Below are 18,429 nucleotides of genomic sequence, written 5' to 3' on the forward strand. Positions count from 1 at the left end.
ATATTGTAATAACCTATAATGGAAAAGAATCTGAAAAAGTGTATTCATATCTGTATCTCATTTTGCTGTATACCTGAAACATTGTAAACCAACTATACTTCAATTTAAAAACTTTATTATTTTTATTTTTTTATTTTTGGCTGCACCATGTGGCTTGTGGGGTCTTAGTTCCCTGACCAGGGATCGAACTTGGGCCCTTGGCAGTGAAAGCGTGAAGTCCTAACCACTGGACCGCCAGAGAACACCCCCCACCCGCCCGCAAAAAAAAGAAAAAAAAAAAAAATTTTTTTTTTTAGAAGGAGAATCCTTGATACCAAAATTCATGCAGTAAATATTCTGGAAGATCGAGTCAAATGTTCAGCACTACCACCCCCCCCACTCAGCACACACCCTGCAAATGACGGTGCTCTCATATACTTTCACCAACAGGGATTTAATGCCCATTTCCTCAGTTATTTTACTCTTAAATGAAGAAAAATTTTAAAAGGTTGTCCATATATATCATTGTATTTATTGAACTGGCCCCGTGTATAAACCAGCTGTCAGGCAGGCCTCAGCCCTGTCAGTATCATCTGCCTTAGAATCCCCCCTTGTTTAAGCTCAAGCTTGAGTCCTTTTTTCCCCAGCTATTTTAAAATGCACAATTCATTGGCTTTTCGTACCTTCACAGTGTTGTACAACAGTCACAGCTCTCTAGTTCCAGAACATTTTCATCACTCCAAAGAGAATCACTGTTAACTAATTTTATGTGGTGCTGAGTGAGCATCTCCTGCTTATTGGATGTTTTGGGGAAGGAACAATGCACATTTTGAGTAGAAAAAGTGACCATTATTGAGATTAGAGTTCTGATGATCTTTCTCCTTCTGTGTTATGGAGTTTCTAAGACTTCATGTGCTCCTTTCAGCAATTGGAGACTTGCCAAATGTGCTACTCTTCTTAAAGAATCCCTATTGCAATAAATGCTGGAGAGGGTGTGGAGAAAAGGGAACCCTCTTGCACTGCTGGTGGGAATGTGAATTGGTTCAGCCACTATGGAGAACAGTATGGAGGTTCCTTAAAAAACTACAAATAGAACTACCATATGACCCAGCAATCCCACTACTGGGCATATACCCTGAGAAAACCGAAATTCAAAAAGAGTCATGTACCAAAATGTTCATCGCAGCTCTATTTACAATAGCCCGGAGATGGAAACAACCTAAGTGCCCATCATCGGATGAATGGATAAAGAAGATGTGGCACATATATACAATGGAATATTACTCAGCCATAAAAAGAAACAAAATTGAGCTATTTGTAATGAGGTGGATAGACCTAGAGTCTGTCATACACAGTGAAGTAAGTCAGAAAGAAAAAGACAAATGCAGTATGCTAACACATATATATGGAATTTAAGAAAAAAAAAAATGTCATGAAGAACCTAGGGGTAAGGCAGGAATAAAGACGCAGACCTCCTAGAGAACGGACTTGAGGTTATGGGGAGGGGGAAGGGTGAGCTGTGACGGGGCGAGAGAGAGTCATGGACATATACACACTAACAAACGTAGTAAGGTAGATAGCTAGTGGGAAGCAGCCGCATGGCACGGGGATATTGGCTCGGTGCTCTGTGACAGCCTGGAGGGGTGGGATAGGGAGGGTGGGAGGGAGGGAGACGCAAGAGGGAAGAGATATGGGAACATATGTATATGTATAACTGATTCACTTTGTTATAAAGCAGAAACTAACACACCATTGTAAAGTAATTATACCCCAATAAAGATGTTAAAAAAAAAAATGTTATATGGGCTATTTCTCACTGTGGTTAGAATGGAATAAAATGCATTTGTCTTCATGTTGCCAGAGGAAAAAAAAAAAAAAAAAAGAATCCCTATTGGCCTGAATAATTTAAAACCCTGGGCTGGGATCTTTCTGAAGAAACACGGTTCACTCTCATAGTTTCCTCTTACCCTTCTAGCCTAGTCTTCCACTTCATTCTACCATGTAGCTCCACTAAGCACCAGTGTTCCTTCGCTCCCTGTCTTTATTTGAAGTGTTCTCTCTGCCCAGAATACACTTTCCCTGGGACATCCTACTCATTCTTCAAAGCCCATCTTCAGGGTTACCTCCTCTGTGAAGTCTTCCTTGATATTGATTCCTTTCTCCCGTTTACACCCATAGGGCATTGTTTAAACCTCCTCTTTCAGATGATCTGCTGTTGGAATGGCTTAACTGTGTGTCTTTCTCCATCTCAATGTGAGCTTCCTGATGGTAGGGACATTGCCCTACTCACCTTTCAGTTGTCCTGTACTTCCTAGCTTAATATGTGTTTTCTGAACTGAATTTGAACCGTGAACATGCTATGAATTTTTTTTCTTTTTAAAATTAATTAATTTATTTTTGGCTCCATTGGGTCTTCATTGCTGCAGGTGGGCTTTTCTCTAGTTGCGGTGAGTGGGGGCTTCTCTTCGTTGCAGTGCGCGGGCTTCTCATTGCGGTGGCTTCTCTTGTTGCAGAGCATGGGTTCTAGGCGTGCGAGCTTCAGTAATTGTGGCACGCAGGCTCAGTAGTGTGGCCTGTGGACTCTAGAGCGCGGGCTCAGTACTTGTGGCTCATGGGCTTAGTTGCTCCATGGCATGTGGAATCTTCCCCATCCAGGGCTCAAACCCATGTCCCCTGCATTGGCAGGTGGATTCTTAACCACTGCGCTACCAGGGAAGTCCTACTATGAATTTTGGTAACATTTAATTTTAAAAAGTTATCTCAGGAAAAAAAAACTGATTCATATAACTGGGGGAAAAAATACTTGCCTTAGGGTTTTTCTGGGTGAAAGAAACCAAAATCTGTTTAGATTAGCTTAGGGGTAAGTGGGTTTTTAAAGAAAGATAAAAATCCCATAAAATTCCAAGAAAAGCTGGAAATCTAGTTCTCAAAAGGAAACGAGCTAGGGTGGTACCAGCGATCTGGAGCAATAAGAATTTATGGACCTTTTGGCTAGTGATTCTTTTTTTCTTTCGACTAATATTTACTGAGCACCTACTGTATGCCAGAATGGTGGCAGACCCCAGGCCTGTAGCAGTGAATGAGACTGTCACGATCTCTGCCCTCATGCTACTTTCAATCTGGTTGCTAAGCATTCACGTAATGGCCCTCTTCACCTGCATCATCCCCCAATCTATGTTTCTTAGTTCAAGTTCTTGAGGGGGAATCTAATTGGCTTTGGGCAGCGTTATAACTGACTGGATCCTTCTGGGTCGGGCATCTGGGGCCATCTCTGACCAGGTTACAGAGGGTAGGAAAGCAGAGACTTCGCTGAAGAGGGTCAAGGACTGGTCAGGCACTCAAAGGTGCCTCTTGTAAAAAAAAAAAAATCATCCTTATTCTACAGGATTTGCAAATATATTATTTATGATTCATTTTCTACCTTTTAAGGCTCCAGATTCCAAAGATGACTCTAATAAAGAAAAGGTCATTTCATATTATGATGGTTCCATCATAGGTGGCTGTGGGAAGCCAGCACAATTACTGCTTTAATTTGAAAGTTCTGCCAGAGCAATTAGCTCTGCTGGTGAATTTTTGGAGTTGGGACCTTGGAGAGCATCAAATTCTGCTGACCTATTTTCCAGAGGAAAAAACCGAGGCCCAAAGAAGGGAAATGATTTGGTCAAGGTCAGGGATCTGTGGTCAGAGAGGCATTAGGAACAGAACTCAGGTGGTTGCTACTGTTGAGATGTTTGATGCTTTTTTTTTTTTTTTGCGGTATGTGGGCCTCTCACTGTTGTGGCCTCTATTGTTGCAGAGCACAGGCTCCGGACACACAGGCTCAGCGGCCATGGCTCATGGGCACAGCCGCTCCGCGGCATGCGGGATCTTCCCAGACCAGGGCACGAACCTGTGTCCCCTGCATCAGCAGGCGGACTCTCAACCACTGCGCCACCAGGGAAGCCCGATGCTCTTTCTTTTCATCTCTCCTCATCCATTCCTCCTCTTTCTTTCCTTTTAACACACTTTGATTACTCTTCTTGAATAGGTAAAGCATACAGATGGTTTAAAACACAGTACACAAAAGTATAAGGAGGAAAGTATAATAATTGTTCCTCCCTTCCAGTTCCTATCCCTAGAGGCCACCACTGTGTCTAGTATATCTTTCCAGAAATGGTCCATATATTCTAACAGTAAGTATGCTTTTATTTTTGCCTTGGTTTTTTTTTTTTTTTTTACTATATCTTGAAAAGTGTGTGTGTGTGTGTGTGTGTGTGTGTGTGTGTGTGTGTGTGTAAATATATATATTTAACATCCTGGGGATCAGTAAGGCAAAACTGTACAAGCAGAAGCAGGAAATCAGAGTCAGAAGAGATTAGGAGAAATATCAATCCCTATTTATCATGGGGCGGGGTGGAGGTGGGGATTAATGCTGGATTTCCCATTGTATGGAGATGGTATTTGAACTATTTTACTCAAATTACAAAGGGCATGGTGGACCTGATAAGCAACAGGATTTGGGGGAGGACATCCAAGGGTTAGTACATGGGTTTCCTAGGCACTTTCCCTGTTCCTTCAGTCCTCCCTGTTTCATCTGTGTCCTGAATAGGTGGCTAAGCTGGTTAGGGCCTCTGAAGATAATATTGGTCATCAGAGTTGGTACAACTGATACTGATGGAGGAGATGTCCCTTTTGCCCTTGGTCAACAGTTGGAGCCCAGGAAGTCCATCACAAACTCCTACTGAGTCCACCTACATATTCAGTTAGTCCTCTGCCATGACCCTGGATTACTGCCTTTCTACTTTTCTTCTGGAATAAAGCAAATGACTGATTTCCATCTCCAGCATTGATTCCCCTGGTCTGTGCTCCAAGGAGGAGGCAGTCATCCTTCAAAAATGTAAATCTTGTCAGGTCACACCTGCTTCTAGGCCACCCCAGTGCCCTTAAAATTCAACCCTCTTACCAAATCCTATTAGATCTGGACCTTGGCTACCTCTCGGCCTTAACCTCCACCCCCTCCCTGCCTTCCTGTCCTTTTGCCTAACTCATTAATGAGTGATACCTATCTGGAACTCAGTGTTGGCATGACTGCCTGTATTAGTTTCCTCTTACTGTTGTAGCAAATTACCACAAATTTAATGTTTTAAAACAGGAAAAATGTATTCTCTTACTTTTCTGAAGGCCAGAAGTCCAAACTGAGTCTGAATGAGCTAGAATAAAGGTTTCAGCCGGACTGATTTGTTCTGGAGGCTCCAGGGGAGAATCTATCCCGTGCCTTTTCAGCTTCAAGTGTCCTTTCTCAGCTTCCCGGGCTTGTGGACCCTTCTTCATCTTCAAAGAGCATCATCCCAATCTCTGTATCAGTCATCACATTTCTTTTTCCTCTTCTGTAGTCAAATCTTCCTCTATCTCCCTTTTATAAGAACACTGGTGATTACATTTAGGGCCCACTTGGATAATCCAGGGTAATTTCTCCATCTCAAGATCCTTAACTTAATCACATCTACAAAGTCCCTTTTGCTAAGTACTGGGTTTCAGCTTCCAGGGATTAGGACTTGGATATCTTTGGGGGCCACTATTCAGTCTACCACCATACCTTCTTGAATCCCAGGATATATTAAATGTATTAAACCCTCCCCTGGCTCCCACAGGATGCTATACTTTTCCAACCACATAACATCTATTACACGTATTACAATGATCTGTTGAGACAAGGACTGGTTATATACTGAGCAATTCTCTTTCTTTCTCTGAGCGCATAGGAAGACTACATTTTCCAGCTTCCTTTGTGCTTAAGTTGGGACCATGTGATCAAGTTCAGCTAATGAGATATGGTGGGAATGATGTATGCCCCATTCAGGCATGGCCATAAATTGCCTCACTCAATCTTTCTGCTCTTTCATCCACATACATGGCTCCACATGGTATCCACATGGCTAAAAGTAAATGATTTCAGAATGGTGGCGCTACATCACGGGAGGGACTTGGATTCCTAAGTCGTCATTTACTATGTTAAGCCCCTGAGATCTTGGGTTTGTGTCTTATAGCAGATGACCTAATCTGACTAATAAATTTGTTTTCTTGCTTCTTTTGTTTACCAAACTATAGGGTCTCTCTTATTTCTTCTTGTACCCGCCTGTTCCTAGCACAGTGCTTGGCACAAAGTGATCATTCAATAAAGGGTTGTTAAGTGAATGAAAGGCAGTTGGATTCAGGACGAGGACATAGGGGGTTAGGTGAAACTAGGGGCAAGTGTAATTGTCACTGTGAGAAGTGATGAGGGCTGAACTGAAGCCGTGACAATGGGGATGAAAGGAGAGGAAGGATCTGATATTTATTTAGGAGGGAGAATTGACAGAACTTGGTGATTAATAGGACATGGAAGTTGAAATAAAAGTTGGTATTAAAGACCTTCCAGTTTACTGGTTTGGACACATGGCTGGGCATTGATGCACTGAACTTTCAAATGTCCAAGGGAACATGTGGGTGAAAACACAGCTCTATGTGACTGTTGCTTATTTGGTTGCAGCACAGTTCATGTATATAAGTTTCTCCTTGAATATTGTTGGTTGGGCAATCTTGGTGATATGGAGATTGTTAAGTCTACTGTGGTTAGTAGTAATGGGATTTGATATATGTGGTAGGTTGATGCTGTGGTCTGAACGTTTGTGTCCCTAACACATTCATATGTTGAGATCCAGCTACCCAATGTGATGTATTAGAAAGTGGGGCCTGTGGGAGGTGCTTAGGTCACGAGCATGAAGCCCTCATAATGGGATTGTTGTTCGTACAAATGAGATCCCCCCACCTCTTCCACCATGTGAGAATATGATGAGAAGGTGCTGGCTATGAACCGGGAAGAGGGCTCTCACCGGAATGTGACCATGCTCCTGCCTTGATCTTAAGAGTCCCCAGCCTCCGGACTGTGAGAAATAACTTTCTGTTGTCTAGAAACCATCTAGTCTAAGGTATTTTGTTATAGCAGCCCAAACAGACTGAGACAGTTGATATAAAAATAGCTGCCGTCATTCACACATCCTTGTAGGCAGGCCCCTTTTCAATGTGACTTTTTGCAGCTTTTCCCATCAAGAGAAGAAGTCTATTTCTCTACACCTTGAATAGGGACTGCATTTTTCTGTTTTTTTTTTTTTGCGGTACGCGGGCCTCTCACTGTTGCGGCCTCTCCCGTGGCGGAGCACAGGCTCCGGACGCGCAGGCTCCGGACGCGCAGGCTCAGCGGCCATGGCTCACGGGCCCAGCCGCTCCGCGGCATGTGGGATCTTCCCGGACCAGGGCACGAACCCGTGTCCCCTGCATCAGCAGGCGGACTCTCAACCACTGCGCCACCAGGGAAGCCCTAGGGACTGGTTTTATGGTTTGCTTTGAGCCAACAGAATGTGGCAGAAGTGATGGTGTGATTGTTCTGACCCGGGTCTCAGTAGGGCTTTCATGCCTTCTCTCAAAAGGAAACCTGCCCAGGCACCGTGTGAAACATCCTGGGCTAGCCTGATGGCACATGAGAACCCTCATGGGATGGAGAGGAACTTTCCCAGCTGAAGGCTGTCCCAGACCAACCAGCACCCTGATGACCTGGCAGCTAATAGCAAATCCATTAGTGAGTCCAGCCAAGACCAGAAGAACCATTGAGTTGAAGCCAATTTAAAAGTTTCCAATTCACAGAACTATTAGTTAAATAAATAGCAGTTGTTTTAAGCCACTAAGTTTCGGGATGATTTGTTACATGTTAAAAACTAACTAATACAATCTGTATTTATAGGTATTTGAGCAGAGAGACAGGGTCTGGGGAGTAAACAGCTGTGGGTTTTTCATCTAGTCTCAGTTGATTCCTAGGGGTAAAGCTAGTTGTTTTAACCCATGTAGCTAGCTGGAAAATTCATGACCCCCAAACCTATTTTGATTTCACAAGTATAGTTGGATGGACTTAAATTATTCAGATAATTGCTTCAACCTACCACTTTACTTGTAAACAGAAGCTACTGTGATGTTTTTAAATTAGTTGTCCCAGCCTCTGGGATTTCATCTATAGTAAAATGACCAAAATTGGGAAGATAGGTTTCCAATTCTTCGCTGGTAAGAAATACTTTAAAAATCACACACACACACACACACACACACACACATACACTATATAAATATGAAACTAACATGGAGTAACTCCAACATTACCTTAGAAAGAAAATTTTAATACAAACAGAATATGTAACAATTAAAAGAGGTGTTTTTGAACACATTTCATCAGCCTTACTTTTTCTCAATTTTCTATGGCTTAGTGAAAACCTCGACACACATTGGTATTGTTCTGTGGACTAGCTTTTGAGAACTACTTTTAAAAAGGGTCTACCAAAATTCTGCCTGCTATGTTTCTGAGAATGCTTACACACATTTAACTTAAATTAACTTAACGTTAACTCAAATGTCACCACCTCTGGGAAGTCCTCCTTTCCTGGGTTGGTGGAGCTAAACATCCTCCTCTAAGTTTCCATAAGCTTGACCTCTGTTTCTGCTGGAGTTGCATTACCTATACACAGGACCGGTTACATAATTGGTGGGACCACGTGTTCAAAAATCATTTGGAATTTCAAGAAGACAACTGTAGAGCATTAAATCAAGCATGGAGCCTTCCGGAGCATGGTTCTCTGTAAGGCTGCACAGATTGCACGCCCAGGAAAATTCTGCCCTGCCTCTATATTCTATCTCAACCTGGAGATGTTGTGATCCTGGAAAGCAAGATCTTGTCTCAGTCATCTGTCTCCTCAGTGTCCAGTGCAGTGCCTGACACATTGTAGACTCTTCAGGTTTACTGTAGTAAGAGTGAGTGTTTCACTGCTAAGTGTGAAACTGAATAATGGAAACCTCATTTAAAATGGAGTCTGGGGCTTCCCTGGTGGCGCAGTGGTTGAGAGTCCGCCTGCCGATGCAGGGGACACGGGTTCGTGCCCCGGTCCGGGAGGATCCCACATGCCTCGGAGCGGCTGGGCCCGTGAGCCATAGCCGCTGAGCCTGCGCGTCCGGAGCTGTGCTCCGCAACAGGAGAGGCCACAGCAGTGAGAGGCCCACGTACCGCAAAACAAAAACAAAAACAAATAAAATGGAGTCTGGAGGCCAGAAGGGGGAACTCTCAGGCACTACCACTCCATTCAGTTACAGACCCCAACAGAAAGAAACATACCTTGCATTCCCAGCCTGAAGGTGTCACTTCTTTCCTACCCCAGCAGGAGGAAGGAAGATTTCTTCCCCCAACCCCAGCAACAAGCCCAGCCAATGGGAACTGTCCAAACTCAGCCAATGGGAAGCCATCACCACCCTGAAATCTCGCGATCCTTCTAGGGGACCTTTGTTCAAAGCACCGAATCCTAACTTCCTCCTTTTCGCTATAAAATAACACTCCTCTCCTTTGTTTGCCGGACTTGCGTAGAGCTTTCGCTTGTATCAAATTGCAGTTCTCTGATATTCCCAAATTAACGCATTTTGCTGGTAAAATAACTGGCTGCTTTACTTTTAAGGTCAACGTAAGGTTACTTTCACTGTGCTGATCTCTCCACACAAGGTATGGAATGTCTGTAATATGCCTGGGGAGAGGCACCATTCTTATCCCCATCTTAAGATGAGGAAACTGAGGCTTAGAGAGCTTAAGTGACTTATTCGAGGTCATAAATCTCATTTGAGAAAGAGCCGGGATTTAAACATAGGCAAGACTCAGTGGTTCTTGATCAGTTTTGACCCCGGGGATGTTTTGTCAACAGTTCTTCGTTGCCAGAACTAGGAGGTGCTGCTGGCACCCAGTGAGTAGAGTCCAGGGATGCTGCTAAACATCCTACAGTGCACAGGACAGCCCCCCAATGGAGAATTAATTAACCGCTCCAAAGTATCAGCAGTGCTGAAGTTGAGAAACCCCGTCCTGTTGCTAAAGCCGAAGCTTCCTAAACTTTGGTTTTCAGTACCAGCCACTTTATATTCTTTATTCGTATTTCACTTCATTAATAAATACTATATTTATTATTTTTAAAAAATTGACTTTAAATTGTTGTACTTGAAAGAATTAACTATACCTTAAACATTTAAGCCATGTGTTTGATGGGTCATTTTTTTCTGATACACATTGAAATAAATGTCAGTGAAAAAATGTTGCCTGCCATGTCAGTAAACAAAGGACGTTGCAGCCATCAAGCCACTACAGACTTCCTGGACAACGAGCCCTGAAGGAACTCAGGATGGAGTAAAATGGGGTGCCCACTGCCAAGCCCTTAGCCACTGCAGTCAACTCAAACGGTGCACCCTGAGGGGATTCAGAGTGGAGAAAAGCAGGATTCCGGCCCCAGATAGCTGAGGAGCATATCAAAAGAATGATTTCAGTGAGCCCAGACTCTTCCATCTTCCCAGACATAGAAAAGCGCTAAATTCATTAACTTGAGATATCTGGTTTTCTTTAATTAACAGTAATTTGTTTTTAATTAATTTTTTGGCTGCGTTGGATTTTCATTGCTGCATGCGGGCTTTTTCTAGTTGTGGTGAGCTGGGGCTACTCCTCGTTGCGGTGCGGGGGCTTCTCACTGATGAGCACGGCCTCTAGGCACGTGGGCTTCAGTAGTTGTGGTGCACGGGCTGTAGAGCGCAGGCTCAGTAGTTGTGGTGCATGGGCTTAATTGCTCTGTGGCATGTGGGATCTTCCCGGACCAGGGCTCGAACCTGTGTCCCCTGCATTGACAGGTGGATTCTTAACCACTGTGCCACCAGGAAAGTCCCCAATTAACAGTAATCTTTTGATGTTCCGACTGCCTGGTCTTTGTTGCAAAAACTCCTGTATATTCTGGCTCCTCCCTTACCTCTTTGGAGCAGTCCCTCAGAGCGGTCTGAGAGTCCTGTCTCCCTGGCTTGAAGTCCTCAGATTGTCCAACCAAATAAAACATAATTCTCAGCTTTTAGGTTGTGCATTTTTTTCCTCAACAAATATAAAACTGTTTAAAAAATCTTTGTTGGGGTACCACCAAAAATCATCTCACACACCACCTCTAGTCTTAGAGAACCTTACTGCAGACCCACTTCACTTCTTTTATAAGGCTTCTCTTATCTTTTCAGAACAAGAGACTAAAATACATCAAATCAGTGTGTTGCTTGAAGCTGGCAAGGTACTAGCTACATTTTGGCTTCTGTTGGGGAAAGTCTTCCAGAGGATGTGACCACCCATTAACCAGAGAGCTGGACCTGGGCAAGCTGAGGCTCCTCTCTCCCTCCTGTCCTTGAAATGTACATTCCACCCACTGTTCCCTCACTAGAAGCTGTTCCAAGGAGGCAAAAGCCTAAATAAACTGTTAAGATTCTGGCAGATGGGTGCAGAGATCTACTCCTCTTGCAGCCGCCCAAGACAAACTCTACTATAAGTTCCCTTGTTTATTAATTCTGCCAATCTGGAGTGGCTGCTTCTTTCTTCCCTCTCTCCTGAGATGGGCCAGTTTCGAATTTCACCCGGGAAGCTCCCTGAGGTTATAAACTAAAGCGTCTGTTTCAACTCTTTTATTTTTTCTCAAGGCTAACAGTTGCTTAGAAACTGCTTTGAAGCCCCAAGGACCACCTGATGGGACAATTAACAAACAGCTCCTTGGAGTGAGGGCCACAGCTGCAAATAATCTAATTTGTTGAGCTGCTTCTGGACATTGATTGCAAGTCCTGGTAAGGGAACATCCTTCGTTGCATTGCTGTCTCCCCTAATTGGGGAGTACAATTGCATTCTCGCTGTTACATGCACTGCAGTCTGACATAATTAAGGCTAGAGCCAATGAGATTCTTCTTTAGATATTAAAAGCCCCTGTGTTGTAAATAATAATGTTATCTCTTTCATAGAAAGCACTTTCATTAAGAGCTACATTTTAAGTTCAACACGTGTGCACGAATTCATTTGGGTAGTGGTAGGGGGTGGCATTTACTAATGATTTTTCATCTTCCATTAACTTGCCAGGTGTTTCAAATGCCCCCCACCCCCCAGCCTCCAAAGCCCTGAAAGAAATATATTCTCAATCACATGTTCCAAATGGGGGCATGTTCCCAATAATCACACATCTAGTACGAAGTAATAAATCTATTTACTGACTTGACATACCCAGAGGAAATCAACTTTTTTCCTTTGAGGAGTAAAAGGAACCAAGATGATTCCTCTCTCTTCTAAATATTTTTCAAATTCTTGGGAAATAGGCTCGGGCAGTATTCCAGGGGGCAGTGACAGCCACGGCTGGCGGGACCAGGAAGGGAATTTGGTTTGGGCAAAGCTCACGGGGCTTCAGGTATGGAATGTGGTAAATAAGCCACGCAGAGTGGATTAGGTCCGCTTCTTTCCAAAGCAAGATCCCTGCACTCTCCCTGTGACAAACAGGGGGCAGTCTCTGTTAATTAAAGCCGGGAGCAGCCGCCAGAGCCAGTCTCCTCTGAGGACCAGACTCAAATGTCCTGGTGACAGGCAATATTTTACAGAGATTGGAGGCAGATTCTGAAATGGACTTTTCTGTCTAGATTTTGTCTCTTTTCGCTAAGATTGTTCTTTTTTAAAAAAATCAAATTTAGAAGGGCCTTCAAACCCCCAACTCTTGCGGGAAGGTGTCTGTGACCTAGCCCTCAGTGGTTCGTTGCCCTCAGCTCTCAGCCGTGATGCTTGCTGGGAAGAGTCACGTGGGGTGCAGTGGGGTAGGATGGCAGGAGACCTGGGATTAGGAGCCCGGCACTCTGCATCCAGCTGTGCATTTCCCATTTGCTGGCCATATGACCTTGGACAAAGCCCTTATTTGAGCCTCAGCTTCCTGGACTGTTGCAAACATGCTGGAGCAGAACTTCCTAATTCTGAATTAGTATGTGGAAATATCCCAACCCCTCTGCATATCTGTCTCAGCCCTAGGTGTTCCTTTCCTCTCTCAGTTTAAGACAGGGTCTTGCATAAAAGGTCTTAGTTCATTAAAACAGCCTGTACATATTTTTCAAGTGTTTCCCGTATCCACATTGTTCTAGATGCTGGGGGACCCTGTGAGAGTCAAGGCCCTTTCTGCCATGGACTTTACATTTCAATGTGGGAAGACAGAAAAAAAAAAACCCATAATGTCAGGTGGATGGAGAGTCTGGAGGCCTATTTTAGGAAGGCACTACCTGCGGTGGTTAGAACATAGGCTCCTGAGTCAAATTTCTTGGGTCAAATGCCAACGGCAGCACTTCCTTGCTGTGCTTCCTTGGGCACCTGGTTTAATTGCTTTGGGCCTCAGTCTCTCCCTCTGTTGTGTGAGCTTGGTAAGATTACCTAAAAGGTAGAGTTAAATGAAGTCAGTCATTCAATGGTTCAGCAAATATTCCCAGATTGTCTGCTAGATGCTAGGCACTGCTCTAAGCATCCTCAAGGAGGTGATTTTAGAACAAGCAAGCTTAGTGGGTATGTTACAAGCATTGAATAAACGTCAGCTGTGGTCAGCTCTCCCACACCAATGCCTGTGTTTGTAGAGACTTACACAGTGCTGGTGTGTGTGGGTGGACAGACAGTCCACACTGTCCTGTTTTGGGGATCCCATTATGATGAATCCGATGAGTTCAGACTACACAATCTCGTGCCTCGTCCTGATGGCTTTAATACATGATACAGCCCATAATTCAGTGAGTCTTCCAGGGCTGCTACACCCCTGGATACATTCTATCAGTACTGCCCTGGTGTGTTTTTGTTGGAATAGGGTCATTCCTGCAAGTCTTTGGGGGAGACAGTAGGTGACCGTTTCTTCAAAGAGAAGGCACAATTAGCTGAACTGCGTCTCATTCTGAGAAAACTTGCAACGGAGTCCCAATAAAACCCCATGCTTTTTCAATTAAGGGGACACCCCCACCCCTGCCGTATGTCATTTTATATGTGGCCCAAGCTCTTGGTTCTTTGAAAATGCACTGAGAAGCCCTTGACTGCAGCCAAATGGAGAGAAGGGTGGTGGAAACATTTCCCTGCAAATCGCCTAGCCTACTGCTAAGTGTATACTTAGTTAATGCAATTAAAAAACAAAACGCAGGGGCGTGTGGGGATCTAAATTTGGTGTAGCAGCTTTGGTACAAATCCTGTTTTAGGGGCTACTGGAGTCAAATTCAAGCCGAGGAGAGGAAGAAGTGGGAGAAATGGGAGAGGGCCGACGGATGGCTGGAATCGGCTGATTTGAGAGAGGGCAGGTTTGGAAACACTGACTGGCGACGGGAGACTGAAAGCCGAGGAGGCAAGGCCCGGCTCGGCAGCTCCCGGTGAGGATATCAAGGGAGGTGGAGGGTCGGTGGGGACAGGGACCAGCCGGCTCCGGGAGACCGATGCGCGCGGGCTCCAGGTCCCGGAGGGCAGCTGAGGCCGGGCGCCAAGGCCTTGCGCTGCACCAGATCTGGGCGCGCAGAGGCGGCGCCTTGGTGTGCCCTCCTGTGGAGCGCAGGGAAGGCGGCGACGGCGAAGAGGGACAGAGTGGCAGGTCTAGGGGCCTGGGAGAGTCCCAAGGAAAGACGTTCTGGGACAGGCCATTGCCTCGGCCTTGGCCGCTTCCTCACCTTACCCCTGCGTTTCTTTGACTTTAGTTCATCCCGAGCCCCTCTCCCGGGGGTGCTTACCCCGGGCCCAGGCGCTTGCCACCGGCCTTCCCAGCTCAACCTTGGTCCTCGCCTGGGCCCCGGGAGTGGAGCCAAAAGGGTGGCGCCTCTGGCTGGAGGGCACAGTCGGGGAAAGGGCAGGGCGGCCCCGCGCCACCTGGGAGGGGTGATCCTGATCAGACTGCGCCCCAGTCTGTCTTGGAGTGGAAGCTACCTGGCCTGTCCCTCAACCCTTCGAGTCACCCCTTCCCTGGCGGGCCGACTCCAGCCGCAGCTGCTGCGCACGCTCCCGGGAAAAAGCCCCGGGCGGAGCCGCCTCTGCGCCCGGAACAGGTCTGAGCCGCGGCTCCCCTCCAGAGAGGGCGCGGGAGGTCCCGCAGCCGTTTCCACCTGCCGGGAAATCCGAGCTGTGCTTCAGCCTCTGCGGCTGCCGGAGCTCCCTCCTCTCCGCCCGCCAACCAGGCTCAGCTCTGCACGCCCCCCAATTGGCGCCCGCCAGCCCGAGTCACCTCTCCCGCGCCCCCGCCCCTCTCCAGCTCGCTCCCGCCCCCTCGCCCCCCCGCGCCTCCTCTGCCCGCCCTCCTCCCCCTCCCCCTTCCCTCCTGCCCTCCCTTCATTCCACAAGTGTTGCTTAGCTCTCTCCGGCGCACTTGGCCAGCTGGAGAGGTGAGAGGGATCCTGCGAGCGGGCGCGGGGCGGCGAGTCCAGAGCCGCCGGCCGAGGGGAGGCGCGGACAGACCGACTCGCCCTTGCTCTCCGGCCCCCGCCTCCCCCTGTGGCCATCCGGACCTGCACCCCGCGCTTGCCCCCGCTCCTCCTCCCCCCGCCCGGCCGGCGCGCTCCTCCCCGACCGGCCCCTCGGCGCGCTGCGCGCTGGAGGCGAACGCGGGCTGAGCCGAGCGCAGTGGCCGCCGACCACCGAGCGCCCCGCGCCGCTCCCTGCATGTGCGGCCCGCGGCGGCTCGCAGCCCCCGGCAGCAGCCTCGGCAGCTTCGGCCGCGCCTCGAGAGGCGGCTGCAGCGGCTCCAGCGGCGGCCGAGCGGCCGAGCCCGGGCTGGGAAACACGATGCGCCGCGTCCTCCGGCTGCTCCTCGGCTGCTTCCTCACCGAGCTGTGCGCCCGCGTGTGCCGGGCGCAGGAGCGAGCGGGGCACGGGCAGCTGGCGCAGCTGGGCGGCGTGGTGGTGCTGGCGGGGGGCAACCGCTCGGGGGCCGCCTCCGGAGAGGTCGGTGAGGGCGTGGGGGTTTCGGACGCACCCCCGACCCGGGCGCCCACGCCGGACTTCTGCCGGGGCTACTTCGATGTCATGGGCCAGTGGGACCCGCCGTTCAACTGCAGCTCGGGCGACTTCATCTTCTGCTGCGGGACTTGTGGCTTCCGGTTCTGCTGCACGTTTAAGAAGCGGCGACTGAACCAGAGCACCTGCACCAACTACGACACTCCACTCTGGCTCAACACCGGCAAGCCCCCAGCGCGCAAGGACGACCCCCTGCACGACCCCACCAAGGACAAGACCAACCTGATCGTTTACATCATCTGCGGGGTGGTGGCCGTCATGGTGCTCGTGGGCATCTTCACCAAGCTGGGGCTGGAGAAAGCGCACCGGCCCCAAAGGGAGCACATGTCCAGGTGGGCTGCCTTCCCCCCCCCTCCTCCGGGCTCTCCCTACTCTCTCCTCTCCACCTTCCTGGAGGCAATGGCGCTCCCCCCGACCCTCGCTTCTCCGCGGGGGTATGTCACCCGGGCAGCCAACTTGGGCTGAGAGCGCAGAGAGGGGACGCTGCGCTCAGCACAGGTGCGGACATGAGCGTGTGTGGGGGTTAGGGGTGTCTTCTCCTCCCCCGCGCTCTTGCCGCCCCCTCCCGCCGAGGCTTGCAGCGGGCTTGAGACACACAGTCCCTGGGAACCCGTGGCTCCGAAGTCTTGGGCTTTGGGGAGGGGGTCAGCCTTCGGATTCCAGATACTAGCCTCTAGGTAAACAGGGGCCAGCGAGCCCGAAAGGGAAGGGGGGCGTGTGTGAGCTCGCGCGCGCGCGTGTGTGCGGGAGGGAGGGAGGGAGGCAAGGAGTGTGTGCCGCCTGCAACTCGTACGACTCGCGAAAATGTGGCGAGGGAGGTGGAGAGTGCGGGGAGGGCGAGAACAAAAGCTGTGCTTGGAGCGGCCGCCTCGCTTTCTCCGAGCTGCCAGGTCCCTGGAATTGGGACCTCGCCACCCCTCCCCTTAACCCCCTCGTCCCGCTCTCCAGTCGCCACCTCTCCCCGCCTGGGGCAGCGACCTCAGCTGCGCGCTGCCCCCCCTTGCCCAGGCTGGCGTGGTCTCCAAGGACCGGAGCCTTCTCCCCGCGTGCCTTCACCCCCCAGATACTCTGATTCGTCAACTTCCCCTTTTGCCTTGTTCATTATGCAAGTCTCAGCACGAGCAGGTCTCAGCAGATGGGAGAAGGCATTTGGGATTAACGGAGCTATTTGCCTTTTGCTTTTTTTTTTTTTTTAAGTATCTAAATCGATTCGCACGACCTAGTAACTTTGAGGCGGAACACGCAGACGCGAGGACGCAGCCCCCGGCCGGGGTGAGGCCTGGGGTTGGTGTGAGGTCCGGGCGGGCGGGGTTGAAGAGCGCCGGGTGGCCTGCGAACAGCTGGATGACTGGGGCGCCAGGTTTATTCTTTTTCCGAATATGGGCAACAGAGTCGCCATGTGTTCCCCCCATGCCCCACCCAACACACACACACTCCGCACCTCCGGGTGCCAGTGTGCCCGCCTAAAAAATCTCAACAAAGAGACCCACCAAAAATAGGCGAAGGAACATCACCACCTCACTAGTAATTATTTTCTACTTATACTCAGATTATCCGATTTTTTTTTTTTCCAGATGGGAAGAATTTGGGGGAAGAGGTGAGGAAGTTCCTCTCGGTTTCGGTCAGTAGGGAGGTGTGGATGGATGTTGAGGTCTGGAGGCACAGAAGTAAGCTCCCAGGGCATTCAAGAAAGCCTGACCTACTAAAAAGAGTCAAGAGCAGGCCCCGCCCACCTCCCCGTAACCCCAAGGTGCCCGATCGCCAACCGCATGGGCCGGGTGGTTTCACTTCCCCCACTGTCCTCGCCAAGGGTCTGTATTAAGGTGAGAGTGAGACACGGAAGCAGGGCTGCGGCAGAGACTGTTGCCTTGGTCGGGAGATTCACCCAGGGATATAGGTAGACTGCCTTGCAGATTTCGGCTTAATTCCTCTGCTGAAATCTCCTTGGAGCCTTTGCCTTGCAAACCAGCTCTTACAGGAGTCCTCCTCCTTGTTTGGTTGGGATGGGGGTGGAGAGGCCTGAAGAGGGAGGTGAGAAGGTGGAGAGGGGAGCTAACCTTTGGGCATCTGTGGGAGAAAGATGCTAGCTTCAGGCCAGCAGGGACTCAACTTCCTGGTCCTGCCCCCTTGCAGCTCTGTTTACTTCAGCCCAGCAGGCTGCAGCCACATTCTTCTGCAGGTATCGGAAGAGGTCTGCTTGGAGGTGAAATCTAGGCGTACCCAGTCCTGGGGTAGCAGAGCCTCAACACAGGCTCTCCTTGCATACATTTTGGGCATTCCAGCATGGAGTGAAAGTATGTACTCCTGAAGAGAAAGGATGGTTGATTCTTACGTGCAACTCCTAAAGTATAGTTTTCAACCTCGGCTGATGTTTAGGGTCACCTGGAGTGCTTTTAAAAGAGTCGTCTTGCTGGGAGCCCCACCCTAGATGGTTCAAATCAGAACCTCTAGGGTGGGGCCTGACCATCCATACTTCTGTGTATCTCTCCAGGCTTTACAGTGTTCAGCCAATCACTGTCCAGGAAAAGGAAGTAACATTTGCTGAGCACAGTTCTGGGTGCCAGGCGCTATACTAGAGGGGT

The 18,429-nt window shown here is 48.7% G+C and overlaps 1 protein-coding gene across 1 annotated transcript in view; it reads left to right on the top strand.

Annotated features, from left to right (window-relative positions):
• Positions 1 to 15,601: 15,601 nt before the first annotated feature.
• Positions 15,602 to 18,429, top strand: part of SHISA9 (shisa family member 9) — a 293,858-nt gene continuing 291,030 nt past the window's right edge. The window contains exon 1 of the mRNA XM_060033052.1: positions 15,602 to 16,179. Within this exon, the coding sequence (XP_059889035.1) occupies positions 15,617 to 16,179 (563 nt within the window). The 5' untranslated portion in view covers positions 15,602 to 15,616. The remainder of the gene's footprint in view (positions 16,180 to 18,429) is intronic.

Source organism: Delphinus delphis, chromosome 15 (assembly GCF_949987515.2).
Source record: "Delphinus delphis chromosome 15, mDelDel1.2, whole genome shotgun sequence".
NCBI classification, from domain to species: Eukaryota; Metazoa; Chordata; class Mammalia; order Artiodactyla; family Delphinidae; genus Delphinus; species Delphinus delphis.